Here is a 24,190-nt window from a genome sequence, read left to right on the forward strand (position 1 = left end):
AAATACTTAGACTCTGTCTCGACATTTATCTCTTTCGTGGGTAGGCAGACCTTTCCATAAAAAATTAGCTCTATAGGAGAAAGCCCTGCCTCCAGCTGTTTGCGTAGAAATTCTAGGGACAATAAGGAGGCCTGCGTCTTGTGAACATAGCGTATGTGTAGGTATGTATGGCAGGACCAAATCGGAGCGATGGGTAGGAGCAAGCCCATGTAGTGCTTTGTAGATTAGCAGTCAAACCTAGAAATCAGCCCTACTCTTAACAGGAAGCCAGTGTAGGGAGGCTAGCACTGGAGTAATATGATCAAATTGTTTGGTTCTAGTCAGGATTCTAGCAGCCATGTTTAGCACTAACTGAAGTTTATTTAGTGCTTTAGCTGGAGAGTAGACCATTGCAGTAGTCTCATCTAGAAGTGAAAAGGGCATGGATTAGCTTAAATGCATCATTTTTGGACAAAAGGTTGCTGATTTTTGCAAGGTAACGAAGATGGAAAAAAGCTGTCCTTGATATATTATTGATATGTTCGTCAAAAGAGAAATCAGGGTCCAGAGTAACGCCAAGGTCCTTCAGTTTTATTTGAGACTACTGTACAACCATCAAGATTGTCAGATTCAACAGCAGTTCTCTTTGTTTCTTGGGACCTAGAATTAGCATCTTTGTTTTGTCTGAGTTTAAAAGTAAAACATTTGCGACCATCCACTTCCTTATGTCTGAAACACAGGCTTCCAGGGTAGGCCATTTTGGGGCTTCACCATGTTCCATCGAAATGTACATGTGTATCATCCGCATAGCAGTGAAAGTTGACATTATGTTTCCGAATGACATCACCAAGAGGTAGTATATATATATATATATATATAGTGAAAACAATGGTGGTCCTAAAACAGAACCTAGAGGAAAGCCAAAACTTACAATTGATTTGTCAGAGGACAAAACATCCACAGAGACAAACCGATATCTTTCTGACAGATAAGATCTAAACCAGGCAAGAACTTGTCCGTGTAGTCCAATTGGGGTTTCTAATCTCGGCAAAATAATATGGTGGTCGATGGTGTCACTACGGCCTAGGAGCATGAGGACAAATGCAGAGCCTTTGTCTGACGCCATTTAAAAGGTCATTTACCACCTTCACGTGTGCAGTCTGTGCTATGATGGGGTCTAAAACCAGACTGAAGCATTTCGTATACATTATTTTTTTAAATTGTATTTTTTTATTATTTTCTTCGGGTCAAGGTGTGGCTTTTTCAAGAGAGGCTTTATTACTGCCATTTTTTAGTGAGTTTGGTACACATCCGCTGGATAGGGAGCCATTTATTATGTTCAACATTGGAGTGCCAAGTACAGGAAGCAGCTCTTTCAGTAGTTTAGTTGGAATAGGGTCCAGTATGCAGCTTGAGAGTTTAGAGGCCATGACTGTTTTCATGTATGTGTCAAGAGATACAGGATGAAATAACTTGTCTCCATTGATCCTAGGTCCTGGCAGTTCTGTGCAGACTCAGGACCACTGAGCTTTGGAGAAATACGCAGATTCAAATAGGAGTCCGTAATTTGCTTTTTAACGATCATTAACTTTTCATTGAAGAGGTTCATGAATGTATTACTGCTGAAGTGAATCCCATCCTCTCTTGTCTAATGCTGCTTTTTAGTTAGATGTGGACAGTATAACAAATAAATGTTGGATTGTTCTTATTATCCTCAATTAGGTTGGAAAAATAGGATGATAGAGCAGCAGTGAGGGCTCTTCGATACTGCACGGTCCTGTCTTTCCAAGCTAGTTGGAGGACTTCCTGTTTGGTGGAGCGTCATTTCCGTTACAATTTTCTGGAAGCTTGCTTCAGGGCTTGGGTATTTTCTGTGTACCAGAGAGAGAATTTCTTGTGAAAAATGTTTTTTTTTTTTTTTAGGGCTGCGACTGCATCTACGGTATTATGCAGTTAGGTGGTTAACCGATTTGTCTACCCCAACGTCCTTGGGTAGGTGGAGTCTGGAAGGGAATCTCTGGGTTGTCTGAGAATTTTATAGCACGTCTTTTGATCCAGGGTATGGCAATGAATAGGTCCGGAGACATGTTGGACAAACCCCACTGAGTCGATGATGGCTCCGAAAGCCTTTAAGAGTGGGTCTGTGGACTTTTCCATGTGAATGTTAGTCACTAAAAATGTGAAAATGATCTCGCATGACTACAAGGTCCGATAGGAATTCAGGGAACTCATTGAGGAACGCTGTGTATGGCCCAGGAGGCCTGTAAACAGTATCTATAAAAAGTGATTGAGTTGGCTGCATAGATTTCATGACTCGAAGCTCAAAAGACATAAATGCAGTAATATGTTTTGTTTTAAGTTGAAATTTGCTGTCGTAAATGTTAGCAACACCTCCGCCTTTGCGAGATTTACCAGGGATATGGTCACTAGTGTAACCAGGAGGAGAGACTTCATTTAACACAGTAAATTCGTCACTCTTGAGCCATGTTTCAGTCATGCCAATCACATCAAGATTATGATCAGTAATTAGTTAATTGACTATAACTGCCTTGGAAGTGAGGGATATAACATTAAGTAACCCTATTTTAAGATATGAGATATCAAAATCTCTTTCAATGATGACAGGAATGGAGGAGGTCTTTATTACAGTGAGATTGCTAAGGGGAACACTGCCTTGTTTTGTTTTGCTCAACCTAGATTGAGGCACAGACACGGTCTCAATGGGGATAGCTGAGCTGACTGTGCTAGTGGCAGACTCCACTAACCTGGCAGGCTGGCTATCTCATTGTGGAGCTCCAGAGAAGTTAGAGCCTTGTCTAGTTTGTCATAGATAAGAGCACCCCTCCAGCTAGGATGGAGTCCGTCACTCCTCAGCATTCCAGTTGAGACTCTGCTGTAGAGCTCATCACTCCCCCTAACTGGGAGGAAGCCAAAGACAATTACTCGGTGCCGACACATCTTTCTAGCTAATTTACACGCTGAAGCTATGTTGCGCTTGGTGACCTCTGATTCTTTCATCCTAACATCGTTGGTGCCGACATGGATAACAATATCCCTATACTCTCTATACTCGCCAGTTTTATCCTTAGGCAGCGCCATATTCAGATTGGCCTTTACGTCGAGGGAGGATTCTTTTTCAGTCTAATATTGTGGGTAATGGAGTCGCCAATGACTAGGGTTTTCAATTTGTCAGAGCTAATAGTGGAATGCTTCGGGAGCTCAGACCCCATAACAGGTGGAGGAGAGGCCGGTTGAAAGATTCTGTCGGCTGAATGAGCGACACCGGTTGAGATTTCGGCAGCATTTCTTTCCAGAAGCCTTGAGAAAATTGTCCGGCTGCGGGGACCGTACGAGAGTACAAATCCCATCTGTACTTACTGGTGCCACAGACGCGGTTTCATCCTTTCCTACACTGAAATGACCCTTGCTCAATGATTGCATTTGAAGCTGTGCTTGCAACACGGCTATCCTCACCGTAAGGCGATCCTTCTCCTGTAGATTATGAGTACAGCAACTGCAATTGGAAGGCATCATGTTAATGTTACTACTTAGCTTCGGCTGGTGGAGGTTCTGACGAACCATGTCCAGATAAAGCTTTCCGGGGTGAAAAAGGTTGAATGAAAAAAGTAGAGCGAGGAGAAAAGTTAGACGTTGGTAAATCTATCTAGTAAAACGTTAAATTTTTTGGCAGATAGCCAATTAGCAACAAGCAGCACAACAGCACGGGGAGACACTGTTGCCACAACACAGATGTGTTTGTTTGTTCTAGAATTATAACGACCACATAAGTGGGTTGCTAGTTTTGTTTCAGCACTATTCCAGTGACGTGTGTGTGTGTGTTCCAGCACTGTAACGATGACATCCATAACTGCCAGTCAGACATGAACATAGTGGGGGCGTGGAAGAGGGGCTACACCGGGAAAGACGTGGTGGTCACCATCCTGGATGACGGCATAGAGAGGAACCACCCCGACCTCATTCAGAACTACGTGAGTGTGTACTGTATGATTGTGGGTGCATGTACAGCGAGTGTACAGAACATTAGGAGCGCCTGCTCTTTCCCAGACATAGACCAGGTGATTCCAGGTGACAGCTATGATCCGTTATTGATTTCAACTGTTAAATCCAAATCAGTGTAGACAAAAGGGAGGAGACCTGTTAAAGAATCATTTTTAAGCCTCGAGACAATTGAGTCATGGACTGTGTGTGTGCCATTCAGAAGACGTGTTAACTGCAACGCAGCTGGCGTTTTCACGCTCAACATTTCCCAGTGTGTTTCAAGAATGGTCCACCACCCAAAGGACATCCATTCAACTTGATGGAGGGAAGCTTTGGCGTCAACACGGGCCAGCATCCCTGTGGAATGCTTTCGACACCTTGTAGTGAAGGTGTTCCTAATGTTTTTACACTCAGTGTGTGTGGGGGTTTTGGAATGGGGGTGTGTGTGGGGGTTTTTGGGGTTTTGGAATGGTGTGGGGGGGTTTTGGAATGGTGTGGGGTTTTGGAATTGGTGTTGGGGTTTTGGAATTGGTGTGGGGGTTTTGGAATTGGTGTGGGGGTTTGGAATGGGTGTGGAGGTGTTTTGGAATGGGGTGGGGGTTTGGAACTGGGTGTTGGGGGTGTTTTGGAATGGGGTGGGGGTTTGGAACGGGGGGTTGGAATGGGGTTTGGAACGGGGTGTTGGGGGTTTTGGAATGTGTGTGGGGGTGTTTTGGAATGGGGTTTGGAATGCGCTGGGGGTTTTGGAATGGGGTGTGTGTGTGGGGGGTTTGGAATGGCTTGTGTGTGTGTGTGTGGGGGGGGTTGGAATGGTGTGTGTATGGGGGGGTGTTGGAATGGGGTGTGTGCGTTTTGCATATTCAGCCATTGGCTGATTTCTGCTCCTCGGCCATAAGAACACCATGATGGTGAAGGTATTTCCTCTGTTTCCAGGACAATCAGGCCAGTTATGATGTCAACGGGAATGACATGGACCCCATGCCCCGTTACGATGCCAGCAACGAGAACAAGTAAGATACCGTGTCACAGCATCGCTCTCTACTGTGTGTGTGTGTGTGTGTGTGCGTGCGCACTCGCTATCTGTATAGTTCTGTAGTGGTGTGTTTATGGTGTGTGTGTGTGTGGAGAACTCTCCTCTGCCTGGGAGCCCTGTGTCCTGCGCCAGTTTGGCTGTCAGAGTGTTTTTGGACCCTCTAGCCAAAATGCCTTGGCAAACCCTCAGTGCTCTGTTGTAGATTGTTTTCTTAAAGAGACAGGAGGTTTAATAGCCCACTGCTTTCTAGATAGATCAGGGCCTGCAATGGCTCACTCCCTCTCTCTCTCTGTCCCCCTCTGAATGGGGTTTGTTGAGAAGTCTGTCACAATAATGGGTACGTTCCAATGTCCATACTAGCATACCGCTTCGAATGCATGGCCCAACTCATTGCTTTATTCTAGGCAGTATGCTGCTCGAGGGGATACTGGAACACAGCCGTTAGTGTGTACCTGCTACCTAAAGCTTACGCACTACACGCTTTTCAGACAGATTCTGTATCTTTGCACTGTCCCAACTTGTCCAGTCTCCGATATCATACGAACATAGAGGGGAACACCATTTTGTGAGAGGTTTTATGAAAGCTCCCCACTAACTGCTGATGCACTCCAGACGTCCCTCTCCGATACGTTTGCGAGTACACTCGTGTGGTGGTAGGAGTTCCAATTTGCCCCAGGTTTATTTTATGACATGGTACTGATTTGAAGAACGAGGACTCACCACTTCTGATCCAGACCAACCAAAGAGACCAGAATGGATTGGTTACAGTTCACTCTACCATCCCTTTCTTTTAAACCAGCAGTTTCACAGATGTTCAAAGTAAACGGACACTAAACTTGCATCCGCTGTGTGGTGTGTTACCTTTGTGTGTGTGTTTTTTTCCAGAGGAGAACAAGCTGTTCTTTCCACTTATTTCCTGTGTGAGGAACGTATCCGCTGCCGAGTTCGAACATTTCCATGTGATAGAATTTCTGCTATAATGTAGAAGTCCACTTCTGTGCACTGAACCAAGGAATCACCTTCAGGATTGACCCAGTCAGTGTGTTATTCACAGTGAACTTTAGTCATCCTACAGACGGTGTGGTTCAGAGTGATGCGGAGCAGGCATGGAACAGAGATGGGCTGAGAGCAGACGACAAACGAGCACACACTCCACGCACGTACGCAGAGGAGACGCAGGCAACAGGCAGAACATGGAGCCGTGGGATGCCTAACGGAGCTGAAGGATTTGAATGTTCCCTACTATTTGTCTGCTATAGGGGAAGAGCTGTGTTGTGGAGGGAGGTTCTAGCCAGGTGATGGAATACAGTACAGTGGAAACCATAAGCTAGCGAGGGTGTGTGCGCGTCTGCCTCGGGTTAGATGCTGGGGTTGCCATGACAGCAGTCAGTGGCGACTCTGGGCCGCTCGGTCCAGATGTTCTCGGCATGAGGGCTGGTCGTGCCGAGCGAGAGCGTTTGCCTCTTCCTCCTCCTAAAAGACACTCTTGTTTGTTTGCTCTGGTCACTGACCCTGGCCGATTGTCGCTTACAGTCTGTGGCGGAATGTTACCCTTGTTTGTTGAGGGCTCGGGGACATGCAAAACATTTGTCTCGTTCACATTGTGAAAATATTTGAGGGCTGTATGTAACCCAGTGCAGCTGCTGCTGCCTCTGACAGCAGGGCCATGTTCGTTACGCACCAAACTGAGGAAAACGGGACTATAATACGTTCTCCATTGCATGCCCTTCTGGACAAGACTCAGCCCCTGCTACTGGCCATGAGTAGGCCTGTTCCTCCAGGCCGTAGTTTGAACTAAGTTTAACTCCACTTAGTTCTCCAGCCATGCGTCTTTTACCGGGAACGTGCAGGGTGTCCGATGCTATCCCGACTGTTTGTGCGTTCCTCAGTGTATCTGTTTACATATTTGTGTGAGTTTTATAAATGTGCGCTTGTGGGAGTGTGGAAATGTGTTTCTGTGTTTATGTGCGTAAAGTAAAGTGTCCCTGCTCTCTCTCCAGGCATGGAACACGGTGTGCTGGGGAAGTTGCTGCATCTGCTAACAACTCCCATTGCACTGTGGGAATTGCCTACAATGCACGGATAGGGGGTGAGCATTGGGTTTATGCTATGTATCTGTGGTTGAGTGTGTGATGTAAACTGTGTGCGCCAAATGTACTGTTTTTAAAAAAAAATTTGTGTGTGTGTGTGTCAGGGGTGCGAATGCTGGACGGGGATGTGACAGACATGGTGGAGGCCAAGTCTCTGAGTCTGCAGCCGCAGCACATTGACATCTACAGCGCCAGTTGGGGTCCTGATGACGACGGCAAGACCGTGGACGGCCCCGCCTCGCTGGCAAGGCAGGCCTTCGAGAACGGCATCCGCATGGTGCATCTCACACACACAGTAGACATGCACATTAAGTATACACACTTATACCCACGATCAAAACACCAATTCGCTCTCAGAAGAAGACTGGTGCAAAGAATACACATTGACTTGGACAAACGCACGCTGTAACTCGGCCGGCCAGAATGTAATCAATGCCTCGGGGGCACTTCTCGACATTTGTATTAAAGCGCTTGGTCTGATTAGCGTATTCATGTGCTGTATCCATATTCATGAGTGTTTTGTGGAGGTGGCTCAAAGGAAGAGCTTAGCCCAGGGGTTAAGTGGAGGGGAGTTGACTTCACAAGGTGGCTTGTGATGATGTCAGAGTGCCCCCTCCATGCTGAGTCAGACGTGCTGCTTACATTTTGATTCTAGAGAAAGTCAAACAATGGTTAGATTTTGGTGGTGGGTTACGTTCACTGAGTATTCAAAACATTAGGAACACCCCCTTTGCCCTCAGAACAGCTTCGATTCGTCGGGGACTCTACAAGGTGACGAAAGCGTTCCACAGGGATGCTGGCCCATATTGAGTCTAATGCTTTCTTATAGTTGTCAAGTTGGCTGGATGTCCTTTGGGTGGGGGACCATTCTTGATACACGGGGAAACTGTTGAAGCGTGGAAAAACCCAGCGGTTCTTGACACTCACCGGTGTGCCTGGCACCTACTACCATACCCCCGCTCAAAGGCACTTACATTTTGTATCTAGCCCAGTCACCCTCTGAATGGCACACATACACAATCCATGTTTCAATTGTCTCGAGGCTCAAAAATCTTTCTTTACTCTCTCCTCCCTCTCATCTACACTGATTTGAAATGGATTTAACAAAGTGACATCAATAAGGGCGGCAGGTAGCCTAGCGGTTAAGAGTGTTGGGCCGATAACCGAAAGGTCGATGGTTTGAATCCCAGAGCCGACTGGAAAAATCTGTCTGTGCCCTTGAGCAAGGCACTTAAACCCTAATTGATCCTGTAAATCGCTCTGGATAAGAGCGTCTGTTAAAATGTAATAAATGTAAAGAGATAGTTGCACTCACCTGGTCAGTTTATGTCATGGAAAGAGCAGGCGTTCTTAATGTTTTGTATTCTCTGTGTATGTCTTTGTTGTGCGTGGAAGCTACAGAGTCTATTGGACTATTATGACAGATGGTTGGAGGTGTGTGTGTGGCAGCACCGTGGCAGGTTGGCCTACAGAAAAAGGGGATGTGACAGGCTAGTGAGCGGGGAGACTGTGTAACCAGTTGGAAGGGTGGAGAAAATGTGTTAGCCCCCGTATGTTTGAGATATTACTGACCGGTTAGGGAGAGGTGTGTGTTGCTGTTGTTAGGTTAGTGGGTGCAGGTCCCCCAGACCCAGCCCCCACGCTCTCTTTGGAAACTTGAGCTAATTTTCTCGTAAATGTTTTTTTGGTTGTCTTTTTATTTTTTTGTTCTGTCTTTGTCGGTCTCCCTCTTGCTTCAATAAGTCATCATCTCCCTACCTGCTCTTTCACTCTCTCGCTCTCTTTGTCTCTGTCACACTCCCTCTGTATCTCTCCCCTCCTTTCTCGCACAGCTTCTCTTTCTCACTCTCTCCTTTTTTCCCTCCCTCCCTCCCTTCAAAGTTGGTCCCAGTTTTCCGTCAGCGTTTCGTCCTGTCTGATTCTCTCCTCACTCAGAGGGGCTTCTATCTCTTATCACAGGCTGACAGAGGCCTTTTTGAAGTGCTTCCCTCCTGTGTGTGGATGTGTTTGAGTGACAGTCAGAGCTCACAGAGCAGTAGGCTCCCTCCAGTTTCTCTGCCAATCATACACAAATAAAAACCCATATAACTAGAATTTTGGCATTTTGGCATCATTGACTTTATTTGATTGGGGATGCCCGCTCAAGTAATTGTATTTCTATGTAAATATCTCTGTTTACTGAAGCTGTGTGATAGTGCTGCTCCATTAAGTAATTTGGGCTAATGTAATTAATGTGCTCATTCCCCTGCCACTGCTGCGTGCACCTGCTATTACCATTACAGCATCAATGGGCGGAAGAACCGTTGTTCCCACGGGCAGGAAATCCCGCCTCTGATCTAATTGACAATGGTTTGATTTCCTGCCAGGGAAGGAAGGGGCGTGGCTCCATCTTTGTGTGGGCGTCAGGGAATGGCGGGCGGAGCCGGGACCACTGCTCCTGTGACGGCTACACCAACAGCATCTACACTATCTCCATCTCCAGCACCGCCGAGAGCGGACGCAAGCCCTGGTACCTGGAGGAGTGCTCCTCCACCCTAACCACCACCTACAGTAGCGGCGAGAACTACGACCGCAAGATAGTAAGTGTGTGTGTGTGTGTGTGTGTGTGTGTGTGTGTGAGACTGACCCTCCATTCTTACCACAACATACAGCAGCAGAGGGATGAGCGAACTACGACTGTCTGATAGTTGAGAGGTGTGTGTGTGAGAGAGAGCTCTTGTGGCCCACACTCTGGAAGACCTTCAGTCTGTCCTTGTATCGGCTGTGAGGGTCTATAGCAGGATGGGATTGTATCAACACCACCAAGACAGAGCTAGCTCTCCACCCACCATGCCTGTCTTCTCCAGTGAACACAAATCACTGGCAATAGTCCCGTCATTCAAATACCTGGGCAGCATCGTCTCAGAGGACTGCAGTGTCGACCTCTATTCTGAACAGGATTAAGCATCAGCTGCCTTCGGGAAAATCAGATGCAGGTTCTTCCAAAACGGGGATCTCCACCTCCACACAAGTCGCCGTCTATCAAGCCGTCTGCATCCCCACTCTTCTTTACAGCTGTGAAGTCTGAGTCACTTAGTCGCCACAACAAGCGGCTCGAGCGATTCCACATAAGATGCCTGCAGCGCATCCTGGGAATCACCTGCTTTTGACCAACTGCAAAAGTATGGAGGCCACGGTCACTCAAACACCGACTGCTGGCTTGGGCATGTCATTAGAATGTCTTGTGGAGCGCTTGTTTGCAGAAGATCCTGTACGGCCGGCAGTCTGTAGGGGGGCAGATGCAGCGCTACAAGGACCGGCTGAAGAAGTGCACCATCAAACCCACAGACCTGGAGGATGCCGCTGCCCACCGTTCCACCTGGCGGCAGCTCTGCCAGAGTGGTGTTCAGAGGAGGAGAGGAGCACAAAGAAACAGTCAAAACAGCTCAGGAGACATAACCATACCTGCCCTCGCCAACACGGACTGCGCATGCCCTGCCTGCGATAAAGTTTGTGGATCTCGGATTGGACTCGACAGTCACCCACAAACTTCACTGTGAACTCAGAAGTGGAAGTCGTCATGGGATATGATGGACTAACGTAACGTGTGTGAGAGCGAGAGAGAGCACTAATGTGCTAATTCTGCTTTGTCATTTAGGCCGACTAGATGGCACACGAACACGTAACTGATTCCTGTGTGGACAAACAAGCTATGGTTGTTTTTAAAGCACATGGCTTTTGAACCCAAGGCTGGGTGAATGAGGTCAGTGTGTCTGTGTCAAGCTGTGTGTCCTGGGCTAACCCCCTCCTACTCTCCACCGCTGGCATTGGGGCAGACAGTCAGACAGACAGTGACTGTTGTCCCAGCTTGTCTGGCAGTGTTTTGCCACATTCCCAATAGAGGTTCTAGAGACCAAGCAGAGAAAGAGGGAGAGAGAGCAGTCCCTAAGAACCAGCCAGGCCAGCGCTGCCCTCCAGACTCACGCAGAATAATGACCAGCACCTCAACACGCATGGTCATGCACACAACGTCCTACTCCAGGGCCCGTATTTGTAAAGCATATCAGGGTAGGAGTGCAGATCTGGGATCAGGTCCCCCCTGTGCATATACATCTTATTTATTATGATCTAAAAGGCAAATCGATCCTAGATCAGCACTCCTACTCTGAGACGCTTAATGAATACAGCCCCAGATCCTCTACCAGCAGGACCCAGCTTTCTCAATCAGGCCTCCCTCCATCACTGTGACCCAGATACAAGCTGGTTCCCCCATTCTACCTTTGGTGTCTTTAGTCCAACAACCGGGATATGTTGGCGTCTATAGATGGTCTTCCAGCTCTGAAGTGACCGGACGGTTGGTCAGCAAGGGATCCCTTTGATGGCTTTTATTGTGACTGACTGGATTTGGTGCAAAACGCTAAGCTCTCTCCCGCCCTTGATATGTGTATTACTATACAATTCTGTACCCAAAGAATTCGAGCTTCTACTTCTAAAAATTCACCTTTCCAGAAACAAGTCTCACTGTTGCCGCTTGCTATAGACCTCCCTCTGCCCCCAGCTGTGCTCTCGATACCATATGTGAATTGATTGCCCCCCATCTATCCTCTGAGCTCGTGCTGCTAAGTGACCTAAACTGGGACATGCTTAACACCCCGGTCATCCTACAATCCAAGCTTGATGCCCTCCATCTCACACAAATTATCAATGAACCTACCAGGTACAACTCCAAATCTGTAAACACAGGCACCCTCATAGATGTCATCCTAACGAACTCGCCCTCCAAATAAACCTCTGTTGTTTTCAATCAAGATCTCAGCGATCACTGCCTCATTGCCTGCATCCGTGATGGGTCTACGACCACCACTGTCAAACGCTCCCTCAAACATTTTTAAGAGCAGGCCTTTCTAATCGACCTGGCCCGGGATATCCTGGAATGACATTGACCTCATCCTGTCAGTAGATGATGCTTGGCTATTCTTTAAAAGTGCCTTCCTCACCATCTTAAATAAGCATGCACCATTCAAAAAATGTTGAACTAGGAATAGATAGGTCTGGAGTGAACCAAGGACTATATCTGCCCTTGACCAGCACAAAAACATCCTGTGGCGTTCTGTATTAGCATCGAACAGCCCCCGTGATATGCAACTTTTCAGGGAAGTTAGGAACAAATATACACAGGCAGTATGGAAAGCTAAGGCTAGCTTATTCAAACAGAAATTTGCATCCTGTAGTACTAACTCAAAAAAGTTCTGGGACACTAAGGTCCATGGAGAATAAGAGCATCCTCCCAGCTGCTCAGTGCTCTGAGGCTAGGAAACACTGTCACCACCGATAAATCCACTATAATTGAGAATTTCAATAAGCATTTCTCTACGGCTGGCCATGCTTTCCACCTGGCTTACCCCTACCCCGGTCAACTGCCCGGCACCCTCCACAGCAATCCGCCAAAGTCCCCACCATTTCTGCTTCATCCAAATCCAGATAGCTGTTGTTCTGAAAGACCTGCAAAATCTGGACCCCTAGAAATCAGCCGGGCTAGACAATCTGGACTCTCTTTCTAAAATGATCTGCCGAAATTGTTGCAACACCTATTACTAGCCTGTTCAACCTCTTTCGTATCGTCTGAGATTCTCAGATTGGAAAGCTGCCGCGGTCATCCCCCTCTTCAAAGGGGGCGACACTCTAGACCCAAACTGCTACAGACCTATATCTATCCTACCCTGTCTTTCTAAGGTCTTCGAAAGCAGAGTTAACAGATTACCGACCATTTTGAATCCCACCGTCCCTTCTCCGCTATGCAATCTGGTTTCAGAGCTGGTCATGGGTGCACCTCAGCCACGCTCAAGGTCCTAAATGATATCATAACCGCCATCGATAATAGACCAAGTAAAGCCCCCCCTGTCCAGCCGTATTCATCGACCTGGCCAAGGCTTTCGACTCTGTCAATCACCACATTCTTATTGGCAGACTCGACAGCCTTGGTTTCTCAAACGACTGCCTCGCCTGGATTTCCAACTACTTCTCAGACGTAGTTCAGTGTGTCAAATCGGACGGCCTATTGTCCAGACCTCTGGCAGTCTCTATGGGGGTGCCACAGGGTTCAATCCTCGGGCCAACTCTCTTCTCTGTATACATCAATGATGTTGCTCTTGCTGCTGGTGATTCTCTGATACACCTCTACGCAGACGACACCATTCTGTATACTTCTGGCCCCTCTTTGGACACGGTGTTAACTAACCTCCAGACGAGCTTCAATGCTACAACTCTCCTTCCGTGGCCTCCAACTGCTCTTAAATGCAAGTAAAACTAAATGCATGATTTTCAACCGATCACTGCCCGCACCTGCTCGCCCGTCCAGCATCACTACTCTGGATGGCTCTGACTTAGAATACATGGACATACACTACCCACCATTGTGGCCTGTACGCTCTCGTTGGTTGGCCCTTGCTTCATACTCGTTGCCAAACCCACTGGCTACAGGTTATCTACAAGTCTCTGCTAGGTAAAGCCCCGCCTTATCTCAGCTCACTGGTCACCATAGCAGCACACACTCGTAGCACGCGCTCCAGCAGGTATATCTCACTGGTCACCCCCAAAGCTAATTCCTCCTTTGGTCGTCTTTCCTTCCAGTTCTTTGCTGCCAATGACTGGAACAAACAGCAAGATTCTCTGAAGCTGGAGACCCATATCTCCCTCACTAGCTTTTAAGTACCAGCTGTTAGACAAGCTCACAGATCACTGCACCTGTACATAGTCCATCTGTACCTACCTCACCCCCATACTGTATTTATTTATTTATCTTGCTCCTTTGCACCCCGGTATCTCTACTTGCACATCTACCATTCCAGTGTTTAATTGCTATATTGTAATTACTTCGCCACCATGACCTATTTATTGCCCTCACTCCCTTGTCTTACCTCATTTGCACTTTGTTTTCTTTTGTTCTACTGTATATTTTACTATGTTTTGTTTATTCCATGTGTAACTCTGTGTTGTTGTATGTGTCGAATTGCTTTGCTTTATCTTGGCCAGGTCGCAGTTGCAAATGAGAACTTGTTCTCAACTAGCCTACCTGGTTAAATAAAGGTGAAATAAAAAATGACCCAGAAGCCAGCTGCACCAATGTGTCGGAATCAACACTGTTCAACTGACGACCGAAGTCAGCCTGCAGGTGCCTGGCCTGCCACAAGGAGTTCCTAGAGCTCGACGAGCCAAGTAAAGCCCCCCTCCCCCCACCAAATAACATGTACGACGCTGGGCCAATTCTGCGATAACCCAATGGGACTCCCGGTCACGGCCGGTAATGACACCCCAGGCTGTAGTGACGCCGCAACACACTTAGATCGCTGCGCCACTCAGGAGGCACCTGCAAAAAAATATTTCCCTGCTTTCCACTCCCTGTGGTCCTCTGGCTGGGAAATTATTTCCTGGCTACCTTCGGGAACAGCAGGGTAGTGCGTGTGTGTCATCTCTAGCATGGCAGCGTATCAAAGCTGGAATGTGTGCAGTCTCAGGTGTGCCTCAATCTCCCCCTGATCCACAGGACTTAACCCTGCCTCCCCTCTCTTTCCATCCCCTCTTCTCCCTCCCGCTGTAGATCACCACAGATCTGCGGCAGCGCTGCACAGACAGCCACACAGGGACCTCGGCGTCTGCTCCTATGGCAGCTGGGATCATCGCACTGGCACTGGAGGCTAAGTAAGCTCATTAACCTTAACTCAGGGATTCACACGACTCTGCCTGTGCACTGCAGTTAGTTCAGTTCACCCAGCCAGTCAGTCAATCAATCCCACTGCTCACATTGCTTATCACAATTCTCTCCCGGTTTTTTCCCGCTCTTTCTTTCTCTGCTGCACCCCCTCCACCCTCTCGCTCTCCCACTCACTCACCCGCACACACACACACTCGTCAAGCGGATCAGATTGGCCACAACTCTTTGAGCGCTGCTGATGGTATCAGCGGTTATCTGGTATAGGAAAGCGAGCTGGCCGACTTTGATAAACATATTTTCGAGAGGGGCTGAGAGCAGGTCTGCTCTGTCATTTGAAAGCCAGCTTATCTCCCCCCTCCGCCTCATATTACACCCGTATGTTTATACCATAATTACACTTCAGTCAGAACATGAGAGGAGACTCTCCGACATCAGCAGGGTTTGATGTCGGATCTGTGGGGACCAAACGAGCTGTGGGAACAGTGTGTGTGTGTGCGTTAGTTATCCGGCAGCGTTCAAATGATTTTAGATGGCCTTGTTATTGCACAACATTAATGACAATGAAACATTTATAGAATGTGAATTATGGATGGAGTGGTGAACATTGGTTGGTTTTAATTGTCAATAAATCAGAGTTTTCACGGATGGTAATTGGAGTTGGTACACCTTTGCTTTTCCCTTCAGAAGACATACCTGTGAGTCTGTTTCTAGTCTCTTGTCCTTGCGGAATTGATATGCCGTGACTGACGCCCATGCGTCAGCTTCTGGTTTTGGTTCTGGTTTTCACCTCAATTAGCTTTTTGGAAAACCTAGTGAATCGAGTGAGTGTTGGACAGCGAGCAGGAGAAGGGATGACTCCTGGGAAGTGAAACACTACTGTTCAAGAGGTTGATGGCAGTGGTTAGCCGTGATGCTTTTCTCTATTCCATGATAAATTCCTTAGGAGGCAGTACACAATGTCACTTTTTTTTATTTGAGGGTATTTTCATATCTGTTTTTGCCGTTTTAGAAATGAAAGTACTTTGTCTCGTCTGGCCATTTTGAAGAAGTCAGTATTTGGAAAAATTCACCTAGTGTAGTAGTTTATTATTTGGTCCCATATTCCTTGCACAAAAAGCTTGTGATGATACAAACTCGTTGGATGCATTTGCGGTTTGTGTTTTTGCCCAATAGGAAACTGAATGGTGAAAAATGTCTTGCGCCATGTTGGAGTCACTTTTATTGTAAGTAAGAGCATTCTGTACACTGCTACTTTCATGTGGATGCCTCCCCCCCCCCGCCCCCCCCAAAAAAAGAAAAAATGCTAACCTCGCCTATTATTGGTAATGGTGTTTTGTTGTAGCCTCTGAATGACATCTCACCATTATTCATGATTCATTCATGATTTTTATCATTTAGAAGTTTTCAGAAACATTTATCTACTCAGTAGGGGGGGGGACTAGATGCATAAATTGCTTTCATTTCTAAACGGTAAAAAGGATATGTATGAAAATATCCTCAATACATTCTGTACTGTTGCTGCCACATATGAAACATTGATCTCAAGTCCAAAATGCTGGAATATAAAGCCACATTTAAAATGTTAGCTTTACTGTCAAAATACATATGGAAGGGAGCGTATATACAGTGGGGTCTGAAATTGACACCTTATTGGCAGGGGCGGCAGCGTAGCCTAGTGGTTAGTGTTAGACTAGTAACTGAAAGGTTGCAAGTTCAAATCCCTGAGCTGACAAGGTACATATATGTCGTTCTGCCCCTGAACAAGGCAGTTAACCCACTGTTCCTAGGCCGTTATTGAAAATAAGAATTTGTTCTTAACTGACTTGCCTAGTTAAATAAAGGTGAAAAAAAAAAAAGTTAATGTCACCCAACAAATAAATGTAAATGCCTGGAGTTGGCGACACAGCATTGGCACTTGGATTGGAACTGTTGTTTTGGTCAGATGACATGAAAAATAGAGCTCTTTGGCTTCTCACACCAGTGGTGGGTTTGGCATCAAAATGACAATTCCAATACAGAAAATAATCCCATACCTACTATAAAATAAGGTGGTGGATTTTTGATGTTATGGGGCTATTTTGTTTCCACTGGTCCTGGAGCAGTTAAGGTCAACGGCCTCATGAACTTTCATGAACTGCAGTATAAGGACATTCTATCCAAAAACCTGGTTGCCTCTGCCAGGAGGCTGAAACTTGAGCACAACTGGATCTTCCAGCAACTTTATTATTATTATTTAACTAGGCAAGTCGATTAAGAACAAATTCTTATTTACAATGCCTACCAAAAGGCCTCCTGCGGGGACGAGGGCTGGGATAAAAAATAAAATATTAAAAAATATATATATATGACAAAACGCACATCACGACAAGAGACAACACTACATAAAGTGAGACCTAAGACAACAACATAGCAAGGCAGCAACACATTACAACACAGCAAACCAACATGACAACAACATGGTAGCAACACAACATGGTAGCAGCACAAAACACATGGTAGCAGTGCAAACATAACTGGGCACAGACAACAGCACAAAGGGCAAGAAGGTAGAGACAACAACACGTCACACAAAGCAGCCACAACTGTCAGTGAAAGTGTCCATGATTGAGTCTTTGAATCAAGAGATTGAGATTAACTGTCCAGTTTGAGTGTTTGTTGCAGCTTGTTTCAGTCGTTAGCTGCAGCGAACTGAAAAGAGGAGCGACCCAGGGATGTGTGTGCTTTCGGGACCTTTAACAGAATGTGACTGGAACAACGGGTGTTGTATGTGGAGGATGAGGGCTGCAGTAACCCTAGACACACATCAAAATCCACAAAGAAATGGTTAATTGGCCACAAAATCAACATTTTGCAGTGGCCATCTGTCTCCAGACTTGAAACCCTGTGGTTTTTAAAATGTAACCTTTATTTAACTAGGCAAGTCAGTTGAGAACAAATTCTCATTTACAATGACGGCCTACACCGGCCAAACCCGGACGACGCTGGGCCAATTGTGCTCCACCCTGTGGGACTCCCAATTACGGCCGGTTGTGAGGGCCGTTCATAAGCATGGACGAAGGATATCAACAATCTGGAAGGATTCTGTATGGAGGAATGGTCTAAGATCCCAATGTGTTCTCCAACTCATCAAATATTTTAGTTAAAGGCCCAGTGACTTTATCTTCACAAGGTGAGGTATCGGAAGGGGGTGTCAATAATTTTGACCCCTACCTTTTTTGAGATTATTTTTTTGTATTACTTGTTAAACAAAATATCTTTCTCTGAGCAATTGTATTGGTATAATATAATTTCCCAAACATGTTAAACTTTTATAATATACCGTAGTATTTGAATTATTTATTCTATACAGTCATTTTTGCTCATCTTTATCAAGGGTGTCAATAATTTCAGACCCCACTCTATATCCTTGCGGAGTAGTTTCTTGTCTAGGAAAACCTTCAGCCTCGGAATGTTCCGAAATGCTGTGCTCAGCGGATGAGGGAGAGATGAGAGCGGGAGAAAATAATGGAGCATCTGGACAGCATATGAAGGGATTCCCAGGAAACTTGGTGACCTACTTGTATATATATATTTTTTTAAAGCACCATTTTTACATCAAAGGACACATGGATGCCATCTTGTAATGGTTATCACGTGAGATTGGAGCTGGGAGGGAGGTGGATGGATGGGCATACTGTATCTGCTATACCTAACTCTCCCGCTCTCTTTCTGTTACACGCAAACACCCATGCACCATATGGACGTTACACGCACACCCACACACAATGTTAAGTCTGTGCATATTGTTGGTTACCTGTATGTTTCTGTGGTGTTTTGTGATTTCTCCTCCAGTCCTCTGTTGTCGTGGAGGGATGTTCAGCACATCATTGTCAAGACGTCTCGAGCTGGCCACCTCAACGCCCCTGACTGGAAGACCAACGCTGCTGGATACAACGGTGCTTAACACTGCTCGCCTCCTCTCCTTCCTCAGCTACTCACCCCATTTTCCGCTCTCTCTTTCGTACCCTTCACTTTACTCTGAGCCCAGTCACTCACCATAAACCATCCCACCGCCTGCCAACTACCTGTCAGGGATTCCATGCGGAGTACTTCGTTTCATAAGTGTGTGTGTGTTTGTGGAGTGTGAGATTGAGACTGCAGTCCTGGAGTTTCTCCAAGCGGCTGTTTCAAAGAGGATTGGGAAAACGAGTGAGAGAGAAGTGAGGAGGTGGGGAGTTCACCCAGAGGAAATGGAGAGCGGAGGTTTAAAAAGAGGGAGGGATGGGGAAATACTATTTGATTGGCTGTGTGGATTGGGTTAACTGACTGATGTTTTGCTGTGATACTGCTTTGGTTGGAAGGCTGTTTTGATTGGTTGTTCTAAGGCGGTGGTCACCAACCGGTCGATCGTGAAGGCATTCCTAGTCGATCACCAAAAAAAAACAATGATAAAGCCTTGTGTTCCTATGTTTTTATTTGATTTGTGCTGTTGGTGGTAGGTGCAGTTGATTCAGCAGCCCTGGAACCAGGAAGGCAAAGTGTTCCCATTTTTAAGCATTTCATGTGTCTGAAGGTAGAACTCTGCCTACCCGGCAGGGCCAGAGAGCAAATCAAGTGCACCTATAGGACTTCCGCTGGCCAATCCGAAACCTCATTGCTACAGAACTGTTTTTAATTGGTTAATGTTGCGTAGGCTTACGTTTTTTAAGTCATGTAAAAAAATATATTTGTGTGTATATTTATTTCTGAGCGGTAGATCTTGGCTTGCATTTTGACTCAGTGATCTTGACTCAGACAAGGTTAGTGACCACTGTTCTAAGGCATGAATAAAAATTGTCTGAGAAAGTATCCACGCCCTTGCACAATTATTACTTAACACATTTTTTGGTTTCAAATTAGGCGGGGGAAAAAAATTCTGAAACGATAAGTATCCACTCCTCCTCTGTGTCAATACTTAATTCTCTAGAATCCTGAATCAGGGCTATGATATTTGCCGGAAGTATATATCCATTCCTCTGGGACAAATGACTCAAACTCTGTCATAAAAAAAGCAGTGGATACTTATCTCATGAAAACATTTCAGGTTGTTATACATTTTTGTAAACTGTCTCGATTTTGTTTTTGGTGGGATAGGATGTTTAGATCAGGGATTTTATTTTTTTACTATGCAGACTAAGGCAACACATTTGTGCTTTTCGGGGCGGATCCTTCTTACAGACACTAGAAATGTATATGGTTCTGTGAAATGTATTGAAGCGATATGTGGTTTTGAATAATTATGATTGGCTGTGTGGATTGACTGACGGTAAGCGTGTCTTGCAGTCAGCCACCTGTATGGCTTTGGCCTGATGGACGCGGAGGCTATGGTGAAGGAGGCGGAGCGATGGAAGCAGGTCCCCGCCCAGCACATCTGTGTGGAGAGTGCCGACCGCCAGATCAGGTACGACACAGCCAACACCTCCCTAGTTAACCTGTCCTTACCCAATCAACCAACCAATCAAATGTAATCTGTTCAGAGCTATTGAGAAATTCATTATATTTAACAGCAACCAAGGGTTGTGTTCATGTGTGTGTTTCTGTCCAAAAGCTCTTCATGCACCCACATGTATGGGATTTCTGAAAGCTCTTCCTACACACTGAGCGGAGCCAGCCAAGTATTAAAACACATGCATGAACGCGCATACAAAACGCATGCATGAACACACACTAAGGGCTGTGACGTTTAAATTAATTTGAAAGAATCCCTAGCCGAAAACATTAGTATTTTTACAATTAAAATCACAGTGCAGTTACCACAAAACTACCAACCACTCCCGATCATCCATCATCATCAAGATAAAAAAATAAAAATGAACTAATGCAACAATGCGGTAGTAGGAGGCAATATGCATCTTTCAAATTATTATTGTCGTTAACAGTTGGAAAAATGGCAGAGTGAGACGGGGAAGCGACAGCAGCAACGTCCTGTATGGCAATACTTTAAGTTAAGTGAGAAGGTGGTGAAATGCAAACTTTGAGAGGTGGAAGTGAGCTACAGTGACAGAACAAGTGCAACGCTAAAAGGGAGGCACCTTGAGACCCAACCAGTTGCTGGCAGCAGTGTAATGAGGGACTAGGTGAGAATCACGGCGCTGATTACTGATTGCTGTTGATATGCAGCCATTGTCAATGGTAGAGGATGTATGCCTAAATTACCTAATGGCATATCTAGAACCAGACTACAAGATGCCATGTCAAAAAAACGTGACGGCCCTGATGGAGAAATTGTACAATGATTCATTGCTCTGCAAGTACAAAGCAAGAGCTCTCCAACACCGGATGTGGCGTTAACAACCGTTGTTTAACATCTATGAACATGCTGGCATACATCACTGCAAGGAACCATCACATTGATGAGGAGTGGGACATGAACTGAGAACATGGAGGAGAGGCCCTCTAAAAACGACCGGTCATATGCGGGACCATATCTGAATTGTGAATCATGTCATTTTATGCTTTTTTTTTAGAGAATAAAAAATGATTGTTTAAAAGTTTAGACTTTTTAAAAAATTTGTCACATCACACAAAATTGCAACAAAAAGCCTATGCAAAGCTCTCACTCAGAAACGTAGTCTAGCATCTGCCTGCTCGCTGGAAATCTTAGCCAGTGAGTGTGTAGGCTACCTGCCCCTCCCCTCTGAAGCATAGGTTACAAGAGTAATTCAGAAATTAGGGAGAGATGTTTAATTAGAGAAGAGTGGATTTACTTTTTCAATGCTAGTTAAGGATACTATAGTTGGATTTTTTGGGATTCACGTTGGATTTATTAACTATAAAAAGGTAAGACGTGTTTTTAATTCTAGGTCTGCTCAGCACACACAGCGAACCTTTGCTCTGGTCCAACTTTAAACCAACTCGGAAGTTCAAAGACATTCAAAGTTCCTCTATAGAAGCCGCTCCTCCATATGTATAATTCTGTGGACCTAATTCAGATAATGCATGTCATAACAAGATGACCAGCGCTTCAAGGCAAGCTTCCTCCAGCCTCTCTCCTCACCCTCAAAATATCAGTTGCATCTTGCGCCTTGCACTTTGACTGGCAGCACAGTGTGCTTTTGTCTTTCATTAGGATTAAACCATGCTGTTATGGCAAAATACTATTTTCTCTTAACGACTTTACTATTCAGATTAAATCGCTTACCCGCTCCACAGCAAACTGCTCTATCCGCACTGATTGAACTTAATGTCGAGCAATTTTTTTAATTTGTAAAAAACGATTTTAAGGTTTAAAAAGGAACAGAAAGGAACGGTATAAACCGGTACTTTTTCTTGGTTTGAGCCGGTTCAGAACTTTAATTTGCTGGTCGTAACAAAAAAGGATTTTTTTAAATAAATGTTTTGAATTAAATAAACCCTGCAATCATCCTTACATTCCCTTACAATTTGATCTGCTTGTTTTTTTGTTGTGCTTTTTTTTTCTCCCTTTGCAGCTGGATGTTTAATTGGGCTCCTGATGAACACATTAAAGAGCCAATCTGCCTCATGCTAGTTCCCCAGTCGAGTTCCCTATCTCTCAGCCCCATGCTGGCCAGACCATAAGAATCTTATGGGAAGCCCATTTTGGCTATGTGTGTTTGAGATAGAGAGTGTGTGTGTGTAGTATGTGAGTTGAGGACCGCCGGCTGTGGCCCCTCAGGTTTTTCGGGAAGAACGGAGGGTGCTTTTGGCAGTGCAGTTTGTTTTTGCTCTGGAGCTGTTCTCCTGTCGTCATCTTCCAGCCACAGGTCTCTGCACTGAGACACCCCTTGGCTGGCCCCTCCATTGCGTTTGGTAATGTCTGGGCCTTCTCCTCCTTAGAGCATTGGAGAAAAAAAACATGTAGAATCTGTAGCCCGCCAGGGAAGTCGTAATCTGGGTTTGTCTCCTCCTCCCAGCCCCCCCACCCAAGCCACTAGCGTACCTCATGCCCCCGCAATTATAGTTTTAAAGCATGAGATTGGCTATAAAACTGTTTTTTCTCTCCCTCTCTGCCCCATGGCAATCTGTGTAGAATTACAGGAAATTAGATTTAAAATGGCAACATTTTCTCTCGGCGTCATGGCAAAATGTGTAGAATAGCAAGAGATTTGGCTATAAAACGGTTCATTTGTCTCTCGGCAATAAGTGTAGAATTGTAGAAGGTTACCTTGCTCAGGCCCCCTTGAAACTGCGGTACACCACTGCCCCAAGCACGCTTGCATGCAGATCTACAACCCAACACATTTACTCACACACACTAGCGTGGATTCTGGTGTAGTGTTTAGCAGCAAACATGGGGTGTCACCCATCCCCACTACCATCCTCTGGCTTGGTCATCTGAACTCCGCTGTCTGTTCTTTAATGGCCCATATGCTGCAGACCCAGCTGTGAATTCTATTAAAATCAGACCAATTAAATGAAGTAATATTAACTAGACTAGAGCCTCCTGAAAGTAAATATTTGAAATGATTGTGTGCGCTCAATAACCCAGTGTTGAGATGAATCAATACTCCATGATAGCTGGGTAGCACCGGGCTCGTTTACTCTGTGGGTTCCACTTCCTATCTTGTCAGATTTAGATTCTGATTGGGTGACTGCTCTGACGCTGCGTCTGATTGGTTGCTTCCCTCTGCCTGCAGGACGATCCGCCCAGAGCACCTGGTGCGCTCCGTGTACAAGGCCACCGGCTGCATCGACAACTTCAACCACCATGTCATCTACCTGGAGCATGTGGTCGTACGCATCACCATCACGCACCCACGCCGTGGCGACCTGTCTATCAACCTCACGTCGCCCTCGGGAACCAAGTCCCAGCTGCTCGCCAACAGGTGAACCTCCCCTTCAGTTCTATTCCGCTCCCTCTCGCACTCTACACACCAGTGTTTCTTCCTGGCACTAACACAACTGATTCGACCAATCATTAAGCTGCTGATTAGTTGAACCAGGTGTGTTGGTACTGGACTGAAATATTTTTAAAAAGCCTGCCTGCTCCTGTGGCTTCCCAGGACCAGGAAGGAAGAAACATTCTACTTCTGTGTCTTTCCAGTGTGCTGTCTGAATGTGGTCGAACCGTGTGGTCCCTGTGTGCTTTCCTCTAGGTTGTTTGACCACTCCATGGAGGGTTTTAAGAACTGGGAGTTTATGACCACTCACTGCTGGGGGGAGAAGGCGTCTGGGGACTGGATCCTGGAGATCCATGACTCCCCCTCGCAGCTCCGCAGCCAGAAAGTCCCAGGTACAGTAGACTAGGGAAGCCACCCTGTCTAAAGGAGTGACCGTACCAATGGAAAATATGCTTTAAAAAAGGGGCAATCTGCTGTTGCTGCATTCATTTTTGGACTTAGAAATTAATTAAATGTGCCCATTGATATGTGAAGAATATAACATTATTGCCTCATGAGCTTAGTTCAACTGTCGAACCAC

General features: G+C 45.9%; 1 protein-coding gene across 1 annotated transcript in view; it reads left to right on the plus strand.

Annotated features, from left to right (window-relative positions):
* Positions 1–24,190, plus strand: part of LOC112263262 (proprotein convertase subtilisin/kexin type 5b) — a 42,913-nt gene that overhangs the window by 10,929 nt on the left and 7,794 nt on the right. The window contains exons 4-13 of the mRNA XM_024439339.2: positions 3,825–3,968; positions 4,912–4,988; positions 7,012–7,100; positions 7,206–7,378; positions 9,468–9,680; positions 14,678–14,778; positions 18,623–18,726; positions 20,093–20,210; positions 23,407–23,595; positions 23,866–24,002. Of these exons, the coding sequence (XP_024295107.2) occupies positions 3,825–3,968; positions 4,912–4,988; positions 7,012–7,100; positions 7,206–7,378; positions 9,468–9,680; positions 14,678–14,778; positions 18,623–18,726; positions 20,093–20,210; positions 23,407–23,595; positions 23,866–24,002 (1,345 nt within the window). The remainder of the gene's footprint in view (positions 1–3,824; positions 3,969–4,911; positions 4,989–7,011; positions 7,101–7,205; positions 7,379–9,467; positions 9,681–14,677; positions 14,779–18,622; positions 18,727–20,092; positions 20,211–23,406; positions 23,596–23,865; positions 24,003–24,190) is intronic.

This window comes from Oncorhynchus tshawytscha, linkage group LG12 (genome assembly GCF_018296145.1).
Source record: "Oncorhynchus tshawytscha isolate Ot180627B linkage group LG12, Otsh_v2.0, whole genome shotgun sequence".
Lineage (NCBI taxonomy): Eukaryota > Metazoa > Chordata > Actinopteri > Salmoniformes > Salmonidae > Oncorhynchus > Oncorhynchus tshawytscha.